The 25084-nt window shown below is 45.5% G+C and overlaps 1 protein-coding gene across 1 annotated transcript in view; it reads left to right on the forward strand.

Moving 5' to 3' along the window:
• Window positions 1–25084, forward strand: part of RAB3B (RAB3B, member RAS oncogene family) — a 62415-nt gene that overhangs the window by 29123 nt on the left and 8208 nt on the right. The window contains exons 3-4 of the mRNA XM_004607129.2: window positions 15196–15314; window positions 17591–17715. Coding sequence (XP_004607186.2) covers window positions 15196–15314; window positions 17591–17715 — 244 coding nt within the window. The remainder of the gene's footprint in view (window positions 1–15195; window positions 15315–17590; window positions 17716–25084) is intronic.

Below are 25084 nucleotides of genomic sequence, written 5' to 3' on the forward strand. Positions count from 1 at the left end.
GGGCAGGATGGAGAATGTCCCCACAGGAGACTGGCTTCCCCCGCTGCTGTGTTGCTGTGAGCCCAGAGGCTGGCCTGGAAATTTACCACCAGCAGAGGCATAATTAGTCCTTTAATTTCCTTTCAGTGGGAGTTTGCTGAGACAGGCCAGCCTGCTTCCCCTGGCTCCTCCCTCCGAGTGCTCCTCAGCTCTCGGGGAGTGCCCCCACCTCAGGGGCAGAGAAGCAGATTCCTGAGGGTAAACTGGGCCATGAAGAGGCTTCTGAGCCTTACAGCTGCCTCAGCAGTGCCCCTGCACTTACCTCATCCTCGGGCTACACTGAGAAAAATATTCTCGTCTACCCTGCTGGGCAGCTAACAAATGTGCAGCTCAGGATTCAGGGTAGCGAGCCAGGGCTCAGGCCAGCAAGTGGCAGAGCTGGGATTTAAACTCGAGAGGTGCTTCACCCCCAAATGTATACTCTTACCTCCTCCTCTCACAAATCCGGCCTCTCAAGTGGTCAGTGTGGAATGGGATGACACACAAGTGTTGAAGGGACCCTTCAAGGAAGGGTTCTAAGAGGCTCTTTTGGAGGGGGGACAGAAATGGAAGCCAAGGTGTAAACATCTTTTAAACATTCACATTTTTGTCTCATCCCCAAAGGAATTCAAAGTGGCAGATTAAAACAAGAAATAGGACATGGGACTTCATCTCCCCATACCCGCTCCCAGTTTGATGTTGACTCAAACTGAAGTTTTTGGTTTGTTTTTTGAACCATTCCTGGTGGTGCTCACGGGTTACTCCTGGATCTGCATACAGGAATTACTCCTGGTGGGCTCCAGAGACCTTATTAGGTCCCAGGGATCAAATCAGGTGTGTCTGTGTGCAACGCAAGTGCCCTACCTGCTGTATTTTTATTCCGGCCTCTCAAACTGAATATTTTTCTTGCTGTCCTACTGCCCTGCAGTTTCACCCATCGCAGACAAAAACCAAATCAACAAAATGTAGAGCAGGAAGAGTTTATTGTCTGGAAGAAGAGACCTTGGTCATTTAATTTCATCTGTTTCATTTAAAGAGAGGACAAAAGGGATAGTGAACACTGTAAGGCTTGGCTTTGATCTTTATATTCTGTAGGAATTTGGGCAAGTATTTCAGCTGAGTCTGAGCCTATCTCTAAAATGGCACTCTCGCTCAGAAAGTTGCCCATGTGCAGTTCTCTGAAATAAATTCTGAATTATAAGCAGTGACTGGTTTTGCAAGGCAGGTGGTTCCAGCAGAGGGACTAGTGTGAGTGAAACAGACCCCTTGAGGAACACAATGTTTGGGACCTGGGGAGAAGGAGCAGAGAGGAGTGAGGGCAGTAAAAAAAAAAAAAAAAAACAAAACACCCAAGGGCAGTAAAATTGTTTGGTTAGAAAATCAGTTTGGGGGCTGGAGCAATAGTACAGTGGGGAGGGCATTTACCTTGCTGACCACTGACCCAGGTTTGATCCCTGTCATCCCACATGGTACCCTGAGAAATGCCAGGAGTAATTCCAGAGTGCAGAGTAAGGAGTAACCCCTGAACACCGTGGCTGTGGACCCAAAAATTAAAACAAAAAAATCAATAGACCCCCCCTAAGCATTGCTAGTGGGACCCCTAGAAAAACTAAAAAAGAAAAAGATAATCAATTTAGCATCCTAGAGACTTGGAAGGAATGCACTAGAGGGTAAACTCCTAGCTTCAATACGTGGTAACTGAGGTAACTACTCCATGTCTCTCTGCCTTGGTTTCTTTCTGCAACCCCTTCCCAAGAGCTGGTTGCTGGGACTGACAAAGTAGTGCATGAAAACACACTCGTCACAGTGCCTGACAGAGCTGCTCAACTCTGGTTCACAATTATTAAAATTATTACTATTTATCCTAATTTCTTGGGCTGGAGTGATAGCACAGCGGTTGGGCATTCACCTTTCATGCGGCCGACCCAAGTTGGATTCCTCCGTCCCTCTTGGAGAGCCCGGCAAGCTACCGAGAGTATCGAGCCTGCACGGCAGAGCCTGGCAAGCTCCCCATGGTGTATTCGATATGCCAAAAACAGTAACTATAAGTCTCACAATGAGAGACGTTACTGGTGCCCGCTCAAACAAATCAATGAGCAACGGGATGACAGTGACAGTGATCCTGATTTCTTAGAGCTTTAAAGAACTCAAAACCATCTACTCAAATATCCTAATTTAAAAGATTGAAAACACATGACCTAGAATGGGGGGGACATTCATAGCCCCCCAGAGCAAGTTAACGGTGAACTTAACTAATACCCAGGCTTCCTGCCTCCTTGCCTGTCCCCTGCGGCCCCTCCCTGCTGTCAGCCTGTCTCTGACTGCTTCCCCCTCCCCCGCTTGTCAGATGATTGTCTCCCCTCCCTTGTAAATAAATTTCACATGCTTTGTGGAGCAGAGTGTTTATCCTATTTTTAGAACACTCTGGCACCTGTATGCAAATGATCCTCTGGGGACTTGTCTGCTATGGTGGCTCTGAGACTGAAGGCAAAGTGCCGCCCTGGGTAGGAAAAGAGCCTTCTTGAGTGTCTTTCTAGTAAAGCAGGCCTGGGTGGATGGTCCGAAGCTGCCTTCATCGGGACCTCAAACTCCTTCTGCATCTGTTCGAGCCTGAGTTCATACCTGGTCGGCAGGAGCAGGCTCTGAGCTGAAATTGTGGCCTTGAGCATGACCAGAGGCTCCAGAGTCTCACTTTCAGCAACTTGGAAGTAACCTGGGAGACCAGAGGATGGACCGTGATTTGATTTGGCCGTAGTTTTGCTCTGCAGAGTGGAAGAAAACAGGGATGCAGCCATGATGGGAGAGAAGAAACAAGGCCTCAGGCACCTTTTCCGTAACAGTCAAGGTCCCGCTTCAGCAGTGGAGTCCCCACCCTCAATGGCCTTGCCATGGATGTCACCCTCCCTATGAAGAAGGAGAGAGTTAAGCCTCAGGGTTCCCTGTTCCCTTCAGGAGAAAGTTCAAGCCTGAGACCTAATGTTTCAGACTGTCAGAGGTAGCGCGCTTCCAGGCCTCCCCTCCCTAGGCTGTGGAATGCCTTGCTTCAGAGAATCAAAGATGAAGATGCTGCTCTGTCGAAATTGCTCGTTGGTTTGGAGCATAGGCTTTGCATGTGGGAGGCCCCAGATTTGATCCCCAGCACCTCAGGGAGGGACCTCCAAGCACTGAGCCAGGAGTAGCCCCTGAGCACTGCTGGATGTGACTCAAACCATCCAAATGCTCGCCATGGACAGATACAAGCTTATTTCAGAGATACCAAAATGAAAAGCAAAAAATCCCAGACTTTCGGAATCCAACAATGAGGCTATTTTACAATCCAGTCCTTTCCAGATGTCTGCTCAGGACTTTGTGGTTGTTACTACTGTTTCTTAAGCTTGTTTATGATGGAAACTATCAAACATATACTCAGTCAGGGAGACTAAATATTCATTGAATCCTGTCATTCATTATAATAACTATTAACTTGGCTTATTATTCATTTTTCCTCATATTTTCTTCTCCCAGTACTATTATTAGTAATAGCAGTGGCCAGCACTTACAATGGATATGGTTTTCCTTAACTAGAGTATTGTGTGTACATCCTAGAGTTTCCTTATTCAGTCATCTGTTCTTGGACCCTGGGTTGCTTCCAGATTTGGGCTATTGTGAGTAGTGCTGCAGTATACATAGGAGTACAAATGCCTTCTGAATGTTCTTGATATTTCTTTCATGCCTAATTGCTGTGGCAAAGATTTCCAGTACTGTGTTGAAGAGTCAACTTGAGGCTTTTGAATTTCTCTTGGGCTCAAGATTAATTCTTATACTTATGCATAGCTTTATTCCATGTATGCCAGAATAGTATTGATATTTGTAGAATTGCAGCCTTGCACATGGCCAACCCGGGTCTGATTCCTCCGTCCCTCTTGGAGAGCCCGGCAAGCTACCGAGAGTATCCCACCTGCATGGCAGAACCTGGCAAGCTACCTGTGGCATATTTGATATGCCAAAAACAGTAACAACAAATCCACAATGAAGACGTTACTGCTGCCCGCTTGAGCAAATCAATGAACAATGGGATGACAGTGCTACAGTGCCATACCACCAAAAAGAAGAAAATATTGATATTTGGGATGTTTTCTTCCCAGTTTCTTTCCTATGAAATTTTAATTGTTGAGATCATATTCAATGTTGTATTTTGTCTTTTAAAATATAACATTATGTATAATCAACATTGTTAGAACATTTTAATGACTGTTTTTAATGATTTAATTGTCATTATAGGGAGGATGTATTATATTCACTCATGAGTTTATTCACTCAGCAATACATTTGACATATTTTAGAAATTCTACCCAATGATAAAAGAATGAGGCACAATGGTCCCATGAATTTCCTTTGGTGTAACCCCAAACCAAACAAAAGAATAAGGTATAATCTATGACTTCTCAAAACTTAGTTTTCCATTGTTTGAAAATTTAACTAATATTTAACTACTACTAATTTGGTGCTATTACCCAAAAAAGCAATATCATGTTGCATTTTTTTTGTTTTTTTTAACCTTATGCAAAGTGCTAAACTTTTCCTAGGTTTCAGATTATTTATTTTATCTTTTTGTTTTATTTTGTTTAATTTTGAGGCTATGCATGATGATACTCAGGATTACTTCTGCATCTGCACTCAGGAATCACTTCTGTCAGTGCTCAGGGGACCATATGGAATGCCAGGGATCAAACCTGGGTTGACCACATGCAAGGGAAATTCCTTATCCACCATCTCTCTGGCTCCCACATTATTTCCTTTAGACATTAGTAAAATTTCTATTTTACTGTGCCTCTGCGGAATTGAATATTATCCTAGTTTAATTTAAACAGATTCAATAGGTTAAAAAAATGGTATCTCATCACTTCTAATGATATTTCAGCAATTACTTCTTGAACAATTATCTACATATTTATCAATAATTCATTTTCTATGAATTACCTGAACAAAAACCCTATATTTATCACCAGCAATTTCTCCGTACTAGATCTGACTCTCATTTCCTTTTACTTGCTGGGACCTGGGGATGTATTAAGTATAATTTTGTTCCAAGCCTCTTTTCTTTTGTGGCTGCCTCCTCCTCACCTCTTCCCTTACCTCTTCCTGTCTTGATGAAGAGCTGGGTGAGTCACATAAAGGTTACTGAAGGTGGCAAATTAAGTGAATTCCCCAGAGAGATTTCTCAGAATGCTGTGAATGGTGCTGATGTCAATTTGGAGGCAGGAAGAATGAAGAGGAAGTGGATTGATAGTACAATGCTAAATTTGTCCATGCCAGACCATCCCTGATGGCCTCTTTAAGGCACCTGCTGTGTGCCCAGATTGGTGCTGGGTGCTGCTAAGGGCCAGAGAAGACGCAGATGAAGTAGGTCATAAGTAATAGTCAACTATATTCATGTCAGAGGCATTCACACAGAAAAATCCAGCAGACAGTTGGAAGTCTTTACTTGAAATTTGGAAGGGAAGAATCTAAAAAACAGTTAAAGGGTCAATGGAGGAGACAGAGCAGGGCAGGGAGATGAAAGGAAAATCAGGTTTGGTAAAAGCTAAGGAAAGAAGAGAAGTACGTGTGTCTGGGGAATAGCATCCTTGTTCTTTAGGGTACATTATTCACCCTTTTCTAGTTCACTCATTTTCCCGTTCATTTTCTATTTTTTGACTAACTGCCAGATGGTACAGAAAAGAAAGGCCCAAAGCCACAGTGCACAGGAGATGGAGATCAGAGTGGAATCCCATACTTGATGGGTGTGGTAGGATCTCCCTATAAAAACTACGTAGTGAAGGCTTCAGCTCTGCTAGACATGTGGAAGAGGAATGAAAGGAAGTCTTTAGGTCTTTAGTTTATCTTCTTGAAGCCAAATGGCATTCATATTTTAGTGGGTATCTTGGATATCAGTTGTCTGAGAGGTTTGGAGTGATGAGTTTTTAGAGTTTTTGTGAGGTGGATCAGGGTCCCAAACAAGAACCCACTGACCCTCTGGGCCTCAGAGTCCCATCTGCGTGCCTGTCCTAGGAGGTGTTGCATGAGTGGCCACTTCTGCTCTGGGTGGTTCTGGGGGAGAATCACATGGTCTTACTCACAGGGAGTGGCATTGGCTCCATAAAAGTATGTGAAATTGGTTCATTTTCTAGGGTTCCCCTCGCTCTAGTCATATGTGCTCATCTCTCACTTAAATAAATGCCTGATGGGGCCAGAGAGGTAGTACAGTGGGTAAGGTGCTTGCCTTGCCCTTGGCCAACCCGCTCAATCCCTGGCACCCTTTATGGGCCCTCAGGCTCCATTAGGAGTGGTCCCTGAGTGCCAAGTCTGCCAGTTGCAACCTCCAAACCCCAAGCAAACAAACAAATAAATAAAGGCAAGCTCAAGTTATTCTGTGGAAGTCTAGAGGAATCATGACAGATTTTTTTTTTATATTTTATTTTCATAAAATTTTATGACAGATTTTGATGTTGGATCACTCCCAAATTTCCCAGATTTGATGTTGGATCACTCCCAAATGTCCCAGATTAGGTGCCCTTGAATTGGATCTCAAAGGTTTGATAGGAGTGTGGTAGGCAGAGAAATGCTTTAGGATCTTCTGTGCAAGACTCTGGGGACCCCTTTCCTGCCCTCTTCCCTCAAGGACCAAGTACTGCCTCTGAACTCCGGACCTCACAGCTCTTCAGCAACAAAGACAGCAATACATTATATGCCTCAGATAGCACTGAATATGGAGTTAGCATATTTGGATTTGAGTTTTGACACAGCCCTAAAGTAAGTAGTTGTGTGACCTTATGAGAAATCACTTAACCTCTCTTGTTTCCCTACCTGTAAAATAATGGAGTCAGCCTGGATGAGCTGTAAGATTTATTTCTTTTGGCTCTAAAAAAGTAATACAGCGTTCATTGAGGAGTCCGGGAGATGATGCAACAAAAACGTTTATAAACTGTAGGGTTCTTAACAGTGGGTTTACACTGCTAAGGACAGATGGGCATAATAGCAAGCCAGGGATTACTCACCCCACTCCATTTAGTCCTCTGCTTCTCCCAGCCTCCTCTGAATCTACTTGAAAGCGTTCTCCTTTTGATTTCCTCTCATTCCTGCAGGCCACAGTGCCTCAGCTCCCACTGACGGCAGAAATACAAAAGGGCTTAGAGCCTGGCACGTGTAGATTGCAAGTAGGGGCACCAGGAGACCCAAGCTGGAAATTCCCATTACCTGCCTTCTTGGTGCTCATCATCTCCACCTCAACAGAGCCTAGAGGGAGTGAATAGAAATGCAGGAATGGAGGGTTAACTAGTGGAAAGGGCACACAACAAGACAGGTTCCAGGAATGGAAGACCCAGGGAGAAGCAATTACCAGCTGTGTGACCTTCCCAGTCCTGTCTCTGTCATCAGCCTTTGTCTTGTTCACAATATGGAAGGGGCCAGAAAGAGGAGGTGCTTTGTCTGATCTCACAGGCCATTTTATTTAGTCAATATTGAGTATAAATGGGGTTTTGCTATAGAACCCATAGGCATCCCTTGAGTTTCATGAACCACTGTTCTTATTAATTACCTACTTGTGCCAGGTGTATGATTAGGGGCCTGGGACTCGGCTAAATATAAGGCCTAGTTCCAAGATGCTCATAATCCAATAAAGAAGGTAGATAAATAATCCAGTCAAATAATATACATGATGCATGCAATAATAAAATGCCAAAGGACAGAAGAAGACTTTAGGAGGGGCAACTTTTACTTTAGGGAGTAACTTCAGAAGGGACTGTGAGCTTTGATTAAGGTTATAAATTCTTTTTTTAATTAATTTATTCTTTTATTGAATCACCATGTGGAAAGTTACAAAGCTTGCAGGTTTAAGTCTCAGTTATACAATACTCGAACACCCATCCCTTCACCAGTGCACATATTCCACCACCAAGAATCACAGTATACCTCCTCCCCTCACCCCACCTCCCCAGCTCCCCACTTAAATAGAAGGGGATCCCAGGCAAAAATCAGAATATTGGCTTAAGGCCCAGGGGTGTGAGGAAGCAGCTTATTTGGGAAATCACAAGTAGCTGGGCAAAGCTGGGACTCGTTGCTTCAGAGGAGGGAGGAGAAGGAAGGAGCAGCGGGGGAGGAGTCCTGGAGGATCTATATATTCTCCTGAAAGCTTGAACTCTGTCATATGAGGTGTGGAAGATATTTAGACCAGGAGAGAGATGATGAGATGGTTTTAAAAAAGACCCACCTGACGGTTAGTGTCCTCTGCCAAAAATGTTGCAGACACCCAGAAAATCCATCCTTTCAATAAGTGCTGATCTCAGCCGACCCGGGTTCAATTCCTCGTCCCTCTCGGAGAGCCCGGCAAGCTACTGAGAGTATCCCGCCTGCACGGCAGAGTCTGGCAAGCTACCCATGGTGTATTCAATATGCCAAAAGCAGTAACAAGTCTTGTCTCACAATGGAGACGTTACTGGTGCTCACTTGAGCAAATCGATGAACAACGGGACGACAGTGCTACAGTGCTAGAAATAACCCACCTTATGTGTCAGAGCTGTGCCAAGCACCAGAGGCACAATCATCAGCAAAACCGGACATCCTGTTCTTGTGGCACTTGCAGTTTGGCAGGAGAGATAGACCTTAATTAAATAATGGCACAAATAAATGCAGGGGTTCGTGGGGCTGAGTGCTGCTGAGCTGAGTGTGGTGCCAGGAAAGCCTGTCACAGGGGCATCTGACTTTGCCAGGATGGTCAGGAAAGCTCCTCTGCTTAGCTGAGCCACGAAGGAAGAGAGTCGCCTGCGGAAAGGCATGGGAAGTGTCCAGGAGAATCCACACCTGATTTCAAGCCCCACCCTCTGGACACTTGCATCTAAAGGAAATGGGCACTGAAGGAAGAGCAGGAATATTTTCCAGTTGTATTTTTTTTTCTTTTGCTTTTTGGGTCACACCCAGCAATGAACAGGGGTCACTTCTGGCTCATGCACTCAGGAATCACCCCTGGCAGTGCTCAGGGGACCATATGGGATGCTGGGAGTTGAACCCAGGTCGGCTGTGTGCAAGGCAAATGCCCTACCCGCTGTGCTATCACTCCAGCCCCTCCAGTTGTATTTATTTTGACTTTGAACTTCAGAACCTAACCTACACAGCACAGAGTTGGTGCCCTGATAACGTTAAAAATAAATAAATAAATAAATAAATAAAGGAAAATATTTCTGACCTTAAAGGTTACAGTAACATTCCCCTAGAGTACTATATATCTTCTTTTAATTGTTCTTCCCAATATGCACTTATGAGTTCCGTTTCCTCTTTTGGTCATAATGTTAATGGTCAATGTCCCTTTGACAGATTATTTGAAATATCAGATGTTGCCTTGTGAAAGGATCATTAATTTCTTGAAGCTGGAAGACCTAGTTTGATTGAAGCCTCTTTTCGTCATTCACTATCTTTGCCTCTTCAAACCTCAGTTGTCTTTTTTTTTTTTTCCTGTAGAATGAGGATATTGGTTCTTCTCTTATAGGATTTCCCTGGTATTAACTGAGATAATGAGGTAAAAACTTTGTAAATCATAGAGCTAAACAAGCATAGGATTTAAATATTTGGAAAACTGCTGCTTAAGTGAAAAATTAGATTTATTCTCTGTTTCCAGAGAACAAAATCAAATCAATGGCTAGAAATGACCACATGCAAATTTCAATTCAACAGATGAAAAAGATATTCTACCCATGAATTGCATGGGATGGTGGACTGTGTAAGCTCGTGGGCACAGGAAACACTGGGCAGGGGAGAGAGAGAGACAGAGACAGAGAGATTAGATTGAAGTCATTCTAAGGTTTCCTTCTAGCTTTAGAATTCAATAATCTGATTGTCAAGAATGGTGGGAGAATGGGAAAATGCATTTGTGGCAGAGTGAGCAACGTGAGTGAGCAGAAGTGAGTGAATGTGGCCTGTGTAGAGGACTCCAAAGTCACTCCAGAAAAGCGAAGCCTCTGTGTTGGGTCAGTGAGTCCACTATGGAAGTGACTTCACTTCTCTAGGGAAGCTCGAGATGGTAACTCATTGGTTGAGCACCTGTGTATCAGTCATGTGACTTTGTCTAAACTTTGTGGGTTCTTTTTTGTTTTACCCTCAGGTTGAGGGAAAATTGTTAGCCTCAGGAAGTCCTAGATATAGCAGGAGAACTTTATGTTTGGGAGGTTTCAGAGTAGGCTGGGTCCTGTCTTGGTGGGCCACTGGGGATCAAGAATATGCAGTCCGGGGTGGAGAGATAGTATAGTGGGTAGGATGCTTTCCTTGCATACAGCCAACCTAGGTTTGATCACCAGCACCACTCCTGAGCCCTACTATGAGTGACTCCTGAGTATAGAGCCAGGAATAAGCCCTGAGCACTGCTGGGTGTGGTCCAAAAAATAATAATAAAACCAAAAGAATATACAGTCTAACTAAAGTCTTACATCACACCACTTGCACATACCCAAAGGAGGTAATTAAATCCTGTTAAAAGAGAACCTCTGTAAAGGAATATATTCATGATAACCTTTCAGTGTCTGTATTCCAAGCCATAATGCCCAAAAGAAAGGTGTGTGTGTGTGTGAGTGAGAGAGAGAGAGAGAGGGAAAGAGAGAGAGGTAGAGGGAGAGAGGGACAGAGAGAGGGAGAGAGAGGGAGAGGGAGAGAGGGAGACTGAGAGAGGAAGAGGGAGGGAGGAGAGAGAGAGAGAGAGAGAGAGAGAGAGAGAGAGAGAGAGAGAGAGAGAGAGAGAAGGAAAGTGCCTGCCAAAGAGTCAGGGTAGGGCTGGAGCGATAGCACAGCTGGTAGGGCATTTGCCTTGCATGAGGCGGAGGACCCGGGTTTGATTCCTCTGCCCCTCTCGGAGAGTCCGGCAAGCTACTGAGAGTATCTCACCTGCATGGCAGAGCCAGGCAAGTGATCAAAAAAAAAAAAAAAGAACCTCTGACCACATGGCCAATCTACCCTAGTCGGCAGCCCTTGACTTCCAGATCCAGCAAGCTAGTGCAATGAATAAGTGGGCTTCTATTAGAATACTATGGGAGAAACTGCCTTTTTAAGGTGTGTGTGGTCGGGGGGGCGTGGGGGGGGAGCCAGGAAATATGGTTGGGTTGTGGTCTTTGTTAAAAAATGCACAAGCTTTGGTCAAAGGATAGAATTTGCATGCTTAAAGGACTTGTGATTCTAGCAATTTCCTTAATTCATTCTGTTAAATTTTCTCAGTAAATCAATATATGAAATGGCAATTCAAACTTGTTCTGGTTTGTGTTGATGGAGCAATGAGGAGAAAGAATACAACGTACGGGCGTCCTGGGAGGAGTACAGGCCGTGGGCGCAGACAGCCCGAGTCTGAGTCTCCGTGTGCCATGAACGGGGCTCCAAGATCTTAGGCAGGTTATTGAGCTCTTCCTCACCCGTAAACAGAGATAACACTATTTCCGGGGTATTTGGAAAATTAAATAAGATTTTTAAAAATGCCTCATCTTGTGCCTGACACAGAGCAATGCTCAACCAGCAGTTTTCTTCTGTTACTACACATAATAAGTGAGCTCCCACCTTGGAAAGGCATACTGAAGGGCCGGCACATGGGCTCTGTCTGTCAGCTGCTGTGGGCCTGCTCCCGTGTCTGCCTGCCACCCTGGCGGGGGTGCTGGGGCGTGAACAGTGGCTTGCTCACTGTCTGCGCCATTCTGGGACATGAAGCGCTGCCCATGTGAAGAACTTAATGACTGTTTAGTGGAAGTGAATTGATTACCGTTGATGACACGGGCTCTTGTCTCTAGTAGCCGGTGAGTCATGTGCTTTCTCCTCCTTCCTGTCTCCTCTTTCTATTTCTGACTCTCATCAGTGGGAGAGGAATCAATGTTTATCAAAGTGATTTTAAAAATAAAATAAAAAGGACTGAGGAGCTATCTTCCGGGCTCCTTTCCATTGAGTCCGGGATACTGAGAGCAGGGCTGTTGTTTCTTCCAATCCTGCCTTTCCTATATGAAATATCAACAGCGTCACAGGAGCAGCAGCTTTATGAAACATTGTTTTTGAGAGGGGGGGTGGAGGGACAGTGCATACACTTGTGGTGCTTAGGAGCTATTCCTGGCTGTGCCTCAGGGGGCCATATGTTGTGCTGGATATTCAAACCAGAGTCCGCTGCATGTGAGATAATCTCTTAGCCACTCTACTATCTCGCCCTTCCTCTGGAGGTTTAGTGAGAACCTACTATGTTCCTGATGCTATGCCAACCTCTACCCATCATATTCCTCATACAATCACTTTCTTTAAGATTAGTATTAGCCTCCCCATTTGACCAATGAGGTTAATTAAAGCTATAGCACTGTAGCACTGGCATCCTGTTGTTCATCGATTTGCTCCAGCAGGCACCAGTAATGTCTCCATTGTGAGACTTCTTGTTACAGTTTTTGACATATCAAATATGCCATGGGTAGCTTGCCAGGCTCTGCCGTGAGGGCAGAATACTCTTGGTAGCTTGTCGGGCTCTCCGAGAGGGACGGAGGAATCGAATCCGGGTCAGCCATGTGCAAGGCAAATGCCCTACCTGCTGTGCTATCACGCCAGTCCTAATTAAAGCAAGAAAAGCTGAACAGTAATTGAAACAATCAAAAGTCCTGTGTTTGAGTCAGATATTATAAAGTCTATTTCAAAAACATTGTTTAGTTACAAGCATGCTATAAAATAGGCATTATGATTCCCACTCTAAATGTGAGAAAACTGAAACTCAGGCACAGTTGAAGAACAAAACCAAAAGGAACCTAGTTAGTACAGAGGCTAAGGCTCTTGCCTTGCATGTGGCCGACCCTGCTTCAATCCCCAGGACCACAAATGGTCCCCCCAAGTGCCCCCCCAGGATTTACTCCCCAGCACAGAGCAGGAATAGTCCTCGAGTACCACAGGGTGTAGCTCAAACACCCCCTGCCCTCCACCCCACCCCCACAAAGGAAAACAAAGAAAGAAAAATATCCAAGCTGTCTAACATCACTGTTGATAAGGGGCCAGAACGGGGAGTCAGACCACAATGTGCTAAGCTTCTACACTCCTCCATTTTCTTTCCACACACCATTTGCTCCTTTTTTTTTGGGGGGGGGGTCACACCTGGCAATGCACAGGGGTTACTCCTGGCTCTGCACTCAGGAATTACTCCTGGCGGTGCTCGGGGGACCATATGGGATGATGGGAATAGAACCCGGGTTGGCCGCATGCAAGGCAAACACCCTACACACTGTGTAATCGCTCCAGCTCCCCACTTGCTCCTCTTTGAGAGAAGCGTCATATTGACACAGGCTGGCACAGGCCCTGCGCTGGTTTGAGTGGAGGGAAATTGCACATGACAGGAAATTCATCAGTTCGAGCTGGCCAGAGGGCAGGAGACGGGGCCTGCTGTAGGGCTGGCGCTGGAGGCGCAGGAGCAATATCTGCTGCCTAAACAGCAGGCTGGAGGTGTCAGCAATGAATCTAAGCAGGGGAGATGTCACCGCCTTCTGAACCTTCAGAATGACTTTCTGAGGAAGGAATTGTTCTGATTCCCACTTTATAGAAGAAACAAAAAACCCAAAAGACAAATCGCCCACTATTATATATTGATCACTGTCACTGTCATCCCGTTGCTCATTGATTTGTTCAATTGGGCACCAGTAACGTCTCTCATTGAGAGACTTATTGTTACTGTTTTGGCGTATCCAATACGTACGGGTAGCTTGCCAGGCTCTGCCGTGCTGGCTCGATACTCTCAGTAGCTTGCCGGGCTCTCCCAGAGGGCGGAGGAATCGAACACAGGTCAGCCACGTGAAAGGCGAAAGCCCAACCGCTGTGCTATCGCTCCAGCCTTATATATTGATATATATTATATATATATCATTTATAACATTTTAATGAGACATCTGAGGGAATGTTAATGCGTGCCCAAGCATGGTGCATTCTAGAACTGTAATGATGCAGAGCAGACGGCTGATTCTTCAGTCAGGACTGGACTTGGTGAAGCAAACACACTGGCGTCCTTGTAATGCTTTGCTGTTGCTTTAATTTCACTTGCTTGATTATCTATTTGACTTTCTAACTAAATTGTGAACTGCTTGAGAAAGGAATTATTTTAGTCATTTTATTTTATTTTAATTTATTTGGTGCCAGGCAATTGAGCTCAGGACCTCCGACATGCAAAGCACATGCTGTACCACAAAACTAAGTCTCTGACCCTTTAGAATGATCTATCTTAGTCCTTTCAAAGTAAATATGCTTTGAGTTCAGATGTGCTGAACCAAGTTTCCCTCCAAGACAACAGGGTGTGAGCCTGTCCATCTCACTCCATCCTCACCTCTGATGGGAATCATTATTTAAAAAACAGGTAGTGCCGGGGTGGAATTCAGAGTGATAGTAGAGCTGGTAGGATGCTTGCCTTGCATGCGAACAATCCAGTTTTGATCCCTGGCATCCCTTGTAGTATTCTGAGCTCCACCAGGAGTGATTCCTAAGTAGAGAGCCAGGAGTGAATCCTAAGCATTGCTAGGTATGACTCTAAGAACAAAAACCAAAACCAGGTTAAACCCTTTGTACAGGGGCTGGAGTGATAGCACAGTGGGTAGGGCATTTGCCTTGCACTCGGCCGACCCTGGTTTGATTCCCAGCATCCCATATGGTCCCCTGACCATGGCCAGGAGTAATTCCTGAGTGCAGAGCCAGGAGTCACCCCTGTGCATTGCCAGGTGTGACCCAAAAACAAAACAAAACAAAAGAATGAGTCCTCAGAGGGCTGGAGCGATAGCACAGCCTTGCACACAGCCGACCCAGGTTCGATTCGCAGCATCCATATGATTCCCTGAGCACCTCCAGGAGTGATTCCTGAGTGGAAAGCCAGGAGTAACCCCTGAGCATCACCAGGTGTGATCCAAAAAGCAAAAAGAGTAAAATAAAATAAAATAAACCCTTTGTACATAATAATAATCCATTCACAGTTCTTCTGTGAATTGTTCATTCTTTCAGCTCATTTTTTTTCCTATTGGGTTTTAATTATTTTCCTATGAATTTCTGTGGGGTTTTAGAACAACTTTATTCTAGTCAATATAGTATAAGATACATAATAGGCTCTCCTTAAATAAACATTGAATTATTAGAAAATCATGCCGAGCACTTTGCGGGTGGTGAGGCGGATGTTTCAGAGTCAGCTCTCCCGTCTCTCCGCAGGACACGGCTGGTCAGGAGCGGTACAGAACCATCACCACAGCCTATTACCGGGGCGCCATGGGCTTCATCCTGATGTACGACATCACCAACGAGGAGTCCTTCAATGCTGTCCAGGACTGGTATGAGCTTGCTCCTTTCTTCATTCCTTCATCCTGCAGACTCCTCATGCAAACGTCTGTGTGCTTGACCCTCTGCTGTGTGCTTCGGAAATCGGGGAGCTTCAGACTCACCTTTTGTTTCTTGAAAAAAAGTTGATCCCTGGGCCCTCGAGGACCCAAGGCCACATCCAGGCCAAGTTTGTATGGATTTGCACACAAAGAAAATCAGCATGATGCCCCATAATCCAGCATTTGAGCAACTTGCCTCTCTTCCTGGTGCAAAATTTACAGGGAGAGAGGTGGTATGGGGTGAGGGTGAGCAGAAGGCCTCGGGCCCCTGGTCCAGGGCAAGGCTGAGGATGGCAAAAGGTGGAGCCTCTTAGAGCCAGAGAGGCCTGGCGACTGGCCAGGAACAGGCTGGTTTCCTGCTCCCTTGGGCTCCACGGTCACCCCTTGGGGACATCTCTCCCAAGGAAGAGTTGCTGCCACCCCGTGAGGGACTTTGAGTGTCTTGGAGCCTCCAGCTGGAGTGACTTTGTGGGCTTTCTGCCATACTCTGTTTTGAACAGCAGTTCTTGAGCTACGGCGCGTCTGTCAGTCCTGGTGGTCTGTGTTCTCACGGTCTAGGTCATCCTCTTTCTCCTTTATCTCCTTTCCTTTAACAACTCCTCCCTGCAGTTCCCTCCTCTTTCCTCCTTCTTTCCTCTCCCCTCTTCTCCCTTTTCCCCCTCCCCACCTCTTCCTTCCAGCCATGATTCTTCTGCCTCCTTCCCTTCCATCCTCTTCCTTCCCACCTCCATGGCAAAGGGATTGTTTCTTTACATATCCACGCACTGCTCCTTGACCTCCTTCTCTTTTCCCTCAGCCCCTGTTCTTTCTGTTTCAGGGACACAGTGACTTGAACACCTGGTGACAGTTCCTCCAAGAATAGCCTGAGTTGCTAATCTGGGAGCAGAGTGAATGAGGAAGGGGACAGGGAGAGCAGCTGGGGAAGGTGGGGACGGTCAGCTCCAGTTACCTGCCTTCAAGACAGAGTATCTCTCTCTCAAGCTGTGGCCTTTGAGCGTTGTCATTGGGAACCTTGGTCCCTGCCCAGCTCAGAGCCCAGCATGGAACCTGGCCCTTTGCCAGCTTGTAACAAGGGGTGGTGGAGTGAATTTGTGGGAGTGGGTTCAGCTTTAGGATCAGTGGTGTTGGTCCTGACTGGATGGCCATGAGCACCTAACTGAGGGACCCACCACCTGGCTCATCCAGGGACCAGAGAAGCTTTTTTGTTATTTGGACATACCCAGTGATACTTGGCAATTGCTCCTGTATCCATGCTTGGGGATTGCTCCTAATACTAATAGTGCTCAGAGAACTTTGTGGTGCCAGAGATTAAACCCAGTATCTCTGTATGCAAAAATTATGCTCAGGGACTGGAGTGATAGATAGAGGTAGGGTGTTTGCCTTGCATTTGGCTGACCCAGGTTTGATTCCCAGCATCCCATATGGTCCCCTGAGCACTGCCAGAAGTAATTATTGAGTGCAGAGCCAGGAGTAACCCCTGAGCATCACCGGGTGTGACCAAAAAAGCAAAAAGAAAAAAAAAAGATTATGCTCAACCCTTTGGGTGTCTTCCCAGTCCTCACACTTCCAGATAAGGCTTTTAAGAAAGGATATATCAGAGCTAGAGAAAGAGTACAGCGACTAAGGCTTTTGCCTTGCATGCAACCAACCTGGGTTTGACTCTTGGCATCCCACATGGTCCTTGAGCACCACTAGGAGTAATTCCTCAATGCAGAGCCAGGAGTAGCCCCTGAGCATTGCCAGATGTCGCCCCCAAAGAGGATGTATCAAGGCTGGAGAGAGAGGGAGTACAGGGGTGAAGCCACATGCATTACATGCAGTCAACCCTGAATCAGTTTATAGCAGCACCTGAGCACTTCCGGGTGCAGCTCTAGAGGTCCGTTGGCTCTGCTGCAGTTGTCCAGGAGAGCCCCAGCATACAGGGCCTGAGCAGCACCGTGTGTTTCTGGCTTGGTTGGAACCTTGCTTGGGAGACGCTTCTCAGCCCTGTCCAACTGCAGCAAAGAGACAGACATTTGCAAAAGAGCTCTCAGGGCAGGGAAGAGAAACAGGCCTCTGGTGGTTTGTACCTGGGAACTCGGCTCTCTGTCCGTCCATGGCTGGATTGAGTTTCAGTAACTCGGTGTTGCTAGCTCTGTGGAAGGGAAATTGCTTCTCTGAGCAATTCAGGGTCCTTTCCCACCTGGGCTGGTGTCTCTAACATCCTCTCTCTCTCCATCTCTCTTCAGGGCTACTCAGATCAAGACCTACTCCTGGGACAATGCGCAGGTTATCCTGGTGGGGAACAAGTGTGACATGGAGGAAGAGAGGGTGGTTCCCACTGAGAAGGGCCGGCTCCTTGCCGAGCAGCTTGGTACGTGCCTGACGCATGTGAGTGGTGTATGACTGAGCCCTGTGTGAGCATGTGTGAGATATGCACACAGGAATGTGGAACAGAAGGGATAGGTGTGTGTTTGTACTTGTGACATTTAGGGAGAGCTGTGACTGTAAATGAAAGTCCTATGTGCTCTGCGTGTTTTATTTTACATTTGTTCTAAGTGCATGTGGGGCTCTGTGCTGGTTTTTTGGTCATTCACTATTTATGACCAGGGATACTTTGTTACATTAAATATATAAGTACAAATTTAGTATTGAACCTGACTTAGAGTTCTGTTCAGAGACTTCTTCTGCAAAGGATTTGAAGTGACTTATAAACACTAAAATAGGACATCAATAAATCAGCAATGTGTGTGGAGGGGGTGGTATAGCTGTATATCCAAACCAAACCAGAGTCAGCAACACTGGAAACAAGAAATCCAAACTACAACAATGAAATTTTAAAATGTGCCTGTCAAGGAGGCAGGCCAGGGGGATGAGAGCGAACCTGGGGACAGTAGAGAAGGGAAGTTGACACTGATGGTGGGATTAGCGCTAGAATATTATATATTATATGTCTAAAATGCAATTATCAGTAACTTTGTAAATCTTGGTTCTTTAATTTTTTTTTTTTAAATCAGTGATGGAGGCCAGGGCAACAGTGCAGGGGGTGGGTGTTTACCTTGCACACAGCCGACCTGGGTTCAATCCTTGACAGTACATATGGTCCCCACGCCCCACCAGGAGTGATTCCTGAGCACAGAGCCAGAAGTGGGAAACACAGCCAGGTGTTGCCCAAAAACAAAGTAACAAAAATCAACAACAACAAAATGAAAATGAAAGGTTTCACACTTTCAGGGACAGAGATAGTAGATTGATAAGGGCCTTCCTGGCATGTGACTGACTCTGATTTGATTGATCCCCAGCACCTTTTATGGCCCCCCCGCACCCAGCCAGGAGTGATCCCTGAGCACAGAGTCAGGAGTAGGTCCTGAGCAATACCAGATGTGGCCCCAAAACAAAATAAAACAAACAAACAACAGTTCCCTAAAAAGGTGTGCTTCGTTCTGTTCTCTATAGGGTCTCAACATTAGACCACCTCAGAGAACCCATCCATAAAATGCACTGCTGAGCGTCCACTCAGTCCAGGCTGCAGGGGCTTGTAAAAAGAGGGTTGGGTTGTCTTGGGTCTCGATCTTCTCCCCCCCATCCCAGTCACTGAGGATTATCCGGAAAGTACCTCCACTACCAGAATAGCAAGGCTGGGGTGCAGCACCCTTGGCTGATGTTAAGCTCTCCCTTTGCGCTTCACCTCTTGGGCCCACCGGGGACTCTGACACCCCCAATTTCGATGGGAAGTTGTTTGATGTTCTCTTCTGCGTCCCACCCCCATGTCCATCTAGTTAGTGAGCCCCGCCGCTCTCCAGACAGCTCAAGCTTTACATCTTCTGCCTCCCTCGAGCTCTTTTGCTCTCGTGTTCCCTTATTGATTGTTCATATCCCCCAAACTCCTGAGAACAGGAAATGAGTCTTGTTTATCTTTGTACACACAGTGCCTAGCATGCAGCCTGGGCCCCCTGGAGACACTGAAAAAATTTTTTTTTCTTTTGATTAAATTTTATGATGTCAGCTTCTTTATTTTCCTTCAATCTGTCCCAGACTCCCCGAGCTTCCCTGTGAGGCCAGGCACTGGGCTGTGAAATACGAGGCGCACCTGGTCTGAAGGGCAGGAACAGTGCCAGAGATACGTGTTGGGATGTGGCCACAGAAGACAAGGCAGATTCATCAGGGGTCAGAGGATGCGAAGCCCTAGCGAGACCTTGAGGACAGATAGGAGCAGGCGTGTGCGGGAGGGAGGCAGGAAACAGCAGAGGCAAAGGCGAAGGCAGTGTTAGGAGCTCAGGGACCTGTAAGTGGGTGTGAGCCTCGAGCAGAGATGCTCTCGGGAATGTGCAAAATGGTTCCACATTTCATTCAAATGTGTATTCAAATATATATATTGGGGCCAGGACTATACCTTAGGTGGTAGAGCACATGCCTTGTATGTGTGAGGCCATGAATTCAATTCCCTGTACCGTATGTGCCCCCCACACCCAGACTTGCTGAGTGCGACCCCCCCAAAAAAAAACCCTAAAATGAAATCTATAACCAGCACTTACAGGTAAATAGGCCTGCTTTGTTAAAAGGTGGGTTAGTTTTGTGTTAGGAAAAAAATATAGCCAACATTCCAAGTCTTTATGACTAAGGCTTCCCACCCCCTGCAGGTTTTGGAGCCATCCCCAGTGGTGCTCAGGGATTTCTCCTGACTCCGTGCTCAGGGGTCACTTATGGCAGTGCTTGGGGTGCCGTTTCCGCTGCTGGGGGATGAACTAGAGTGGTTGGCTGTGTGCAAAGCAAGCACCTTACACACTATACTCTTTTATCCAGCCCCATGGCTAAGATTTTTCAAAATGTGACTTGATTAAATATTCAGTGTTTACCTCATGCTGTGCACTATTAAAGTATTACTCATTTTATCAATTTTTTAAAAATTAATTTAAAATTTTAAGTTAAAAAAAGAAAAAAATAAATGTCATTGAGGACAAAAAAGTTTAAAAATAAAGTATTACTCATTTTAATAGAGTGATAAAATGCTCTGAAATATGTACTCTTATTATTTCTAAGTTGCTTTTTTTTTTTTTGACGGATAAGAAAATTGAAGCTTGGGGAAGTTTAGTAACTAGCATAAGCCCAAACAGTGCAGAATGAGTCAGAATTTTTATTTGTTTGTTTTGGGGCCACACCCTGTGGTGCTCAGGGGTTTCTTTCAACTCAGTGCTCAGGGGACTCCCAGTGGTGCTCAGGGGACCATGTGGTGCCAGAAGTCAAGCTCAGGATTCCCACATGCAAAACATATGCTCCAGCCCTCTGAACTATCTCCAGCCCCATGAGTCAGACTTCTAACCCAGTCAAAAGTGGAGGAGGTAGCTCAAAGGGCTGGGGTACAAGCTTCACATGTGGGAGCCTGGTTTCGAGCCCTGGCACCACATGGTCCCTTAGACACTACCTAGTGATCCCTGTGCACAGTGCTGGGAGAGTACTTCCCAGTGGGACCTAAAACAACAAAAGCAAAATCACTCTGAAAGATGAGGTTCAGAAAGAGTAAATAGCTTGCTTAAGATTACCCAACAAGGAAGTGGCAGACTCAGTGTAGATTTATCAAATTTAAGCAGGAACACATACCTCTCGGAGAGCCCAGCAAGCTACTGAGAGTATCCCGCCCGCACGGCAGAGCCTGGCAAGCTACCTGTGGTATATTCAATATGCCAAAACCAGCAACAATAGGTCTCATTCCTCTGGCCCTGTAAGAGCCTCCAGTCGTTGGGAAAGATGAGTAAGGAGAGGCTGCTAAAATCTCAGGGCTGAGTGTTATAGAGACGTTACATGGGATGACAGTGATACAGTGATACAGTGATAAGCAGGAACACAAAGTGAGATTAAAATGCAGCTTTCAGAGGCCCTGGAAGGCTGTAATAAATCAGTCAGAGTGGAGAACTCAGATAAGCCATCTGTCCTATATAACTACCTCTACTTTCCACTCTTGCCCTAGCACTCCTGCCTATTTATTCCCTCTCTTTCCAGACAGTGAGAGTAACAGAAGTTATGCCTAATTTGTTTCATTATCTCACAGTCCCAGAATAGAATAGATACACGTTTGTTCATATATTTGTTTACTTATTCATTTAAAAACATTAAAAAATTTTATTTTGTTGGTTTTTGTGCCGCACCCAGCAGTGCTCAGGACTTACTCCTAGCTCTGTGCTCAGGAATCACTCCTGACTGACTCAGGGAACCATTTCAGGTGCTGGGGAACACACCCAGGTGAGCCAGGTGCAAGGCAAGTATCCTATCATCTCTTCTGTTGCTCCAGCCCCTGTAAGATTTTTTGAGCGTGAACTCTGAGTCAGATTCTGTCTTGACACCTAGAATGAACAGTGTATAAAAAGAGTTAAGACCCTTCCAATTTTGGAACTAGTAGAGAATGATGCATTAAACACACACACACACATATATACACAAATACAAATAAACATTTAATGTTTATGTTAATGTGAAATATATGGTGTGAAAATTACATATCAGTAAAACTTTTGTTTTGTTTTGGGGCCATACCTGACTGTACTCAGTCCTTATTCCTTGTTCTGTGCTTAGGGATCACTCCTATCAGGCTTGGGGGACCACATGAGGTGCCAGGAATCAAACCCAGGTTGGATATATGCAAGGCAAGTGCCCTACCTGCTGCTCCAATCCTCAATAAAACTCTTGAGCATTGTAGTAAGCTCTCCCTTGGTTAAGACCATAATTATGCTGAATGACAAAATGATAAATCAAACTAAATGTAATAAAATAATAGAATTTAGGGGATGGGGAGATAGCTCACAAGATTGGAGTGTCTGATTTGCTTAAGGGGGCCCCAGGCTTGATCCCTCGTCCATGTGGTCCCCTAAGCACCTGGACCTACAGTAGTTTCTGAGCATCCATGAGTGTGACAAAAAACAAAAAACAAAAAAAAACACAAAAATTTGGGGCCAGAGAGATAGCTCAAGGCTGAACTCATGCTTTCTATGCAGGAGGTCAGGGTCCCATCACTACATGGTCCCCAAGCACCACTGGGAGCAACCCCTGAGCTCCAGAAATAATCCTGAGCACAACAGGGTGTGACACACCACCCCTCAAAAAAAAAAGAATAGATTATTATCTTCTATAACTGGGAAGTTCAGTCTTCCTAGGTTCGATTATAGTCTCCATATTTTAGCTCTATTTCTCTTCAGCTTCTTTTTATGGCCAGACGCCGGGGATCAAACCCAGGTCAGCCGCATGCAAGGCAAATGCTCACCCACTGTACTATCACTCCAGCCTTCTTGAGTCCCCTTGTCTGTGAGGCAGTGCCATTCTACTGACACGCCTTGCAGCAAGCATTAACGTTGTGGGAGTCCGCACAACTGACCTTTTCTCTTCTCAGAGTTCCTGGGACCCAGGTGAGACTTTCAAGACACTGAGGCAAGTAGATCTTTGAGAAGTGATGGAGGAGTTTCAGGGACTCCTGTTTCAGGAATTCTGTATGACATTTTAGGGAGTCATACCATTTTGTGCCTTTCAAAAAGTGGCTTTGGTCACTTCCCTGACTGGGAATGGTCTGGTCAGGGCCCAGGGAGGTTCTCCACAATTTTTTTTTGGCTTTCTGGGTCACACTGGACGATGCACAGGGGTCACTCCTGGCTCATGCACTCAGGAATTAACTCCTGGCGGTGCTCAGGGGACCATATGGGATGCTGGGAATTGAACCCGGGTCAGCTGCGTGCAAGGCAAACGCCCTATCCACTGTGCTATGGCTCTAGTCTCAGGTTCTCCACATTTCTGCCTTTCAAAAAAAGACCTCTTCAAACCAGTTTCTCTCTCTCTCTCTCTCTCTCTCTCTCTCTCTCTCTCTCTCTCTCTCTCTCTCTCTCTCTTACACACACACACACACACACACACACACACAGAGGAATAGTTCCATAGTAGAACTTTGCTGTTCTTCTGACACTAAATTACTATGTGACTTGGAGCATCTTTATCTCATCTCTGATCTCAGTATGCTGATCTGGAAGGTAGGGGTCTTTGCTTAGCTGAGTAAGGAGGTCTCCTTGTTGCTCTCCTTTGATTCATGGTTTCATTTCATACACTCACGGTTCGGCACTCAGATACAACAGACTCTTGGAGACTTAATTTGGGTGTTTGGTTTGGATAAATTTCTCAACAAATTCATTTTGAATTGAGACAAACAATTGTAACTTTGTTTCACTGGGTCTGGTTTCAGAGAACCAAAGACTTAATTGGTGTTGATAATAACAAATTTTGGTGTAGAGACATCTAGCTGACAGTGTGCTGGCAAGACAAATCTCTTGTGCCCTTCCCTGTGGCATTGCCATCAATTCTATTATATTGAAAAAGAGGCTAAGTCAGACCACTTGTGTTCTCTTGAGCTGTATGAGTTGTATCACAAGACCCTGACTTGATCTTTTCACTACAAGATTATGTGCTTTTCTAAGCCTAATATGTAAGAAGTGATCAGGCCTCAAACTCAGTCTTTGTATTCAGAATATTAACATTCCCATTATAACATCCAGTGGTGTTTCCCCAAAAACCTGCCATAGTTTATCTTCTAATTTTCATCCCCAGTCCTAGAATTAGTCAGATTTTTTTAGATCATGTCACAGTAGCATGGTATCTGAGTCAGGAACTTAGATGATAAAAGTTGATTTTTCACTCACATTACACACCACTTCATTTTTGACCATGGAGCACATTTGTCATGGGTGTTCCATGCCATGGGAGCTCCAGATCCCTGTCATAAAAGATTCGACAGGCAATTTTTTTTTTTTTGCTTTATTGGGTCACACCCAGCAATGCACAGGGGTTACTCTTGGTTCATGCACTCAGGAATTTCTCCTGGTGGTGCTCAGGGAACCATATGGGTTATTGGGAATCGAACCTGGGTCGACCACATGAAAGGCAAGTGCCCTACCCACTATACTATCTCTCCAATTCCATACCAATATTCTTTAGAAAATAGACCATCCATTTTCTTCTTGGCTCCCATTTGTCACCTTTTATAGACACTATATTTCTGCTAACTGCCATAACGCTGCTCAGAGAACCAAAGGGCTCTTTCTTTTTTTTTTTTTTAATTTAAATTTTATTGAATCACCATGTGGAGGGTTACAAAGTTCTCAGGATTATGTCAGTTATACAGTACTCAAACACCCTTCCCTTCACCCGTGCCCATATTCCATCACCAACCACCCCATTATACCTCCCGCCCCCTCCCACTCCCCCAGTCCCCGCCCTTGTAAGTGATAAGTTTCACTTCGTTTACGCTTTATCTTGGTTACAGTCCATGTTTCAACACATAACTCACTATTGTTGCTAGGGTTTCCCCCCAAAAAAGAGAAGACAGTCCCACTGTCAAGGAGGCATTTGATGGCTCTCCATTGCTGAGAATGTAGAGATATTAAGTCCCGCTGTTTGTTACATAACTTTTCTATTTTTTCCCCCCTCGTCCCGCGCCACCGAGATCACGCCTGTTTAGTAATCACCACGCTGCCTGACAAAGGGAAAACAAACCAAAAGAGATGGTTATTTCTCGTCATCAGCCGGTGCGGGGCTCTAGCTTAGTTGATAGTCTGGTATAATGTCTGCAAGCAGTTTCTGGAACCAAAAGTAATACGCTGGTATCGGCCCCGGCTCAAGGTTCCACCAGCGTCCCGCTGTTCCAAGTACATAATAATTTATTCCCTTGCATCCGGTTCCCACGCCACCAGGTCCGTGTCAGCTTAATGGACATC

Source organism: Sorex araneus, chromosome 5 (genome assembly GCF_027595985.1).
Source record: "Sorex araneus isolate mSorAra2 chromosome 5, mSorAra2.pri, whole genome shotgun sequence".
In the NCBI taxonomy this organism is placed as follows: domain Eukaryota; kingdom Metazoa; phylum Chordata; class Mammalia; order Eulipotyphla; family Soricidae; genus Sorex; species Sorex araneus.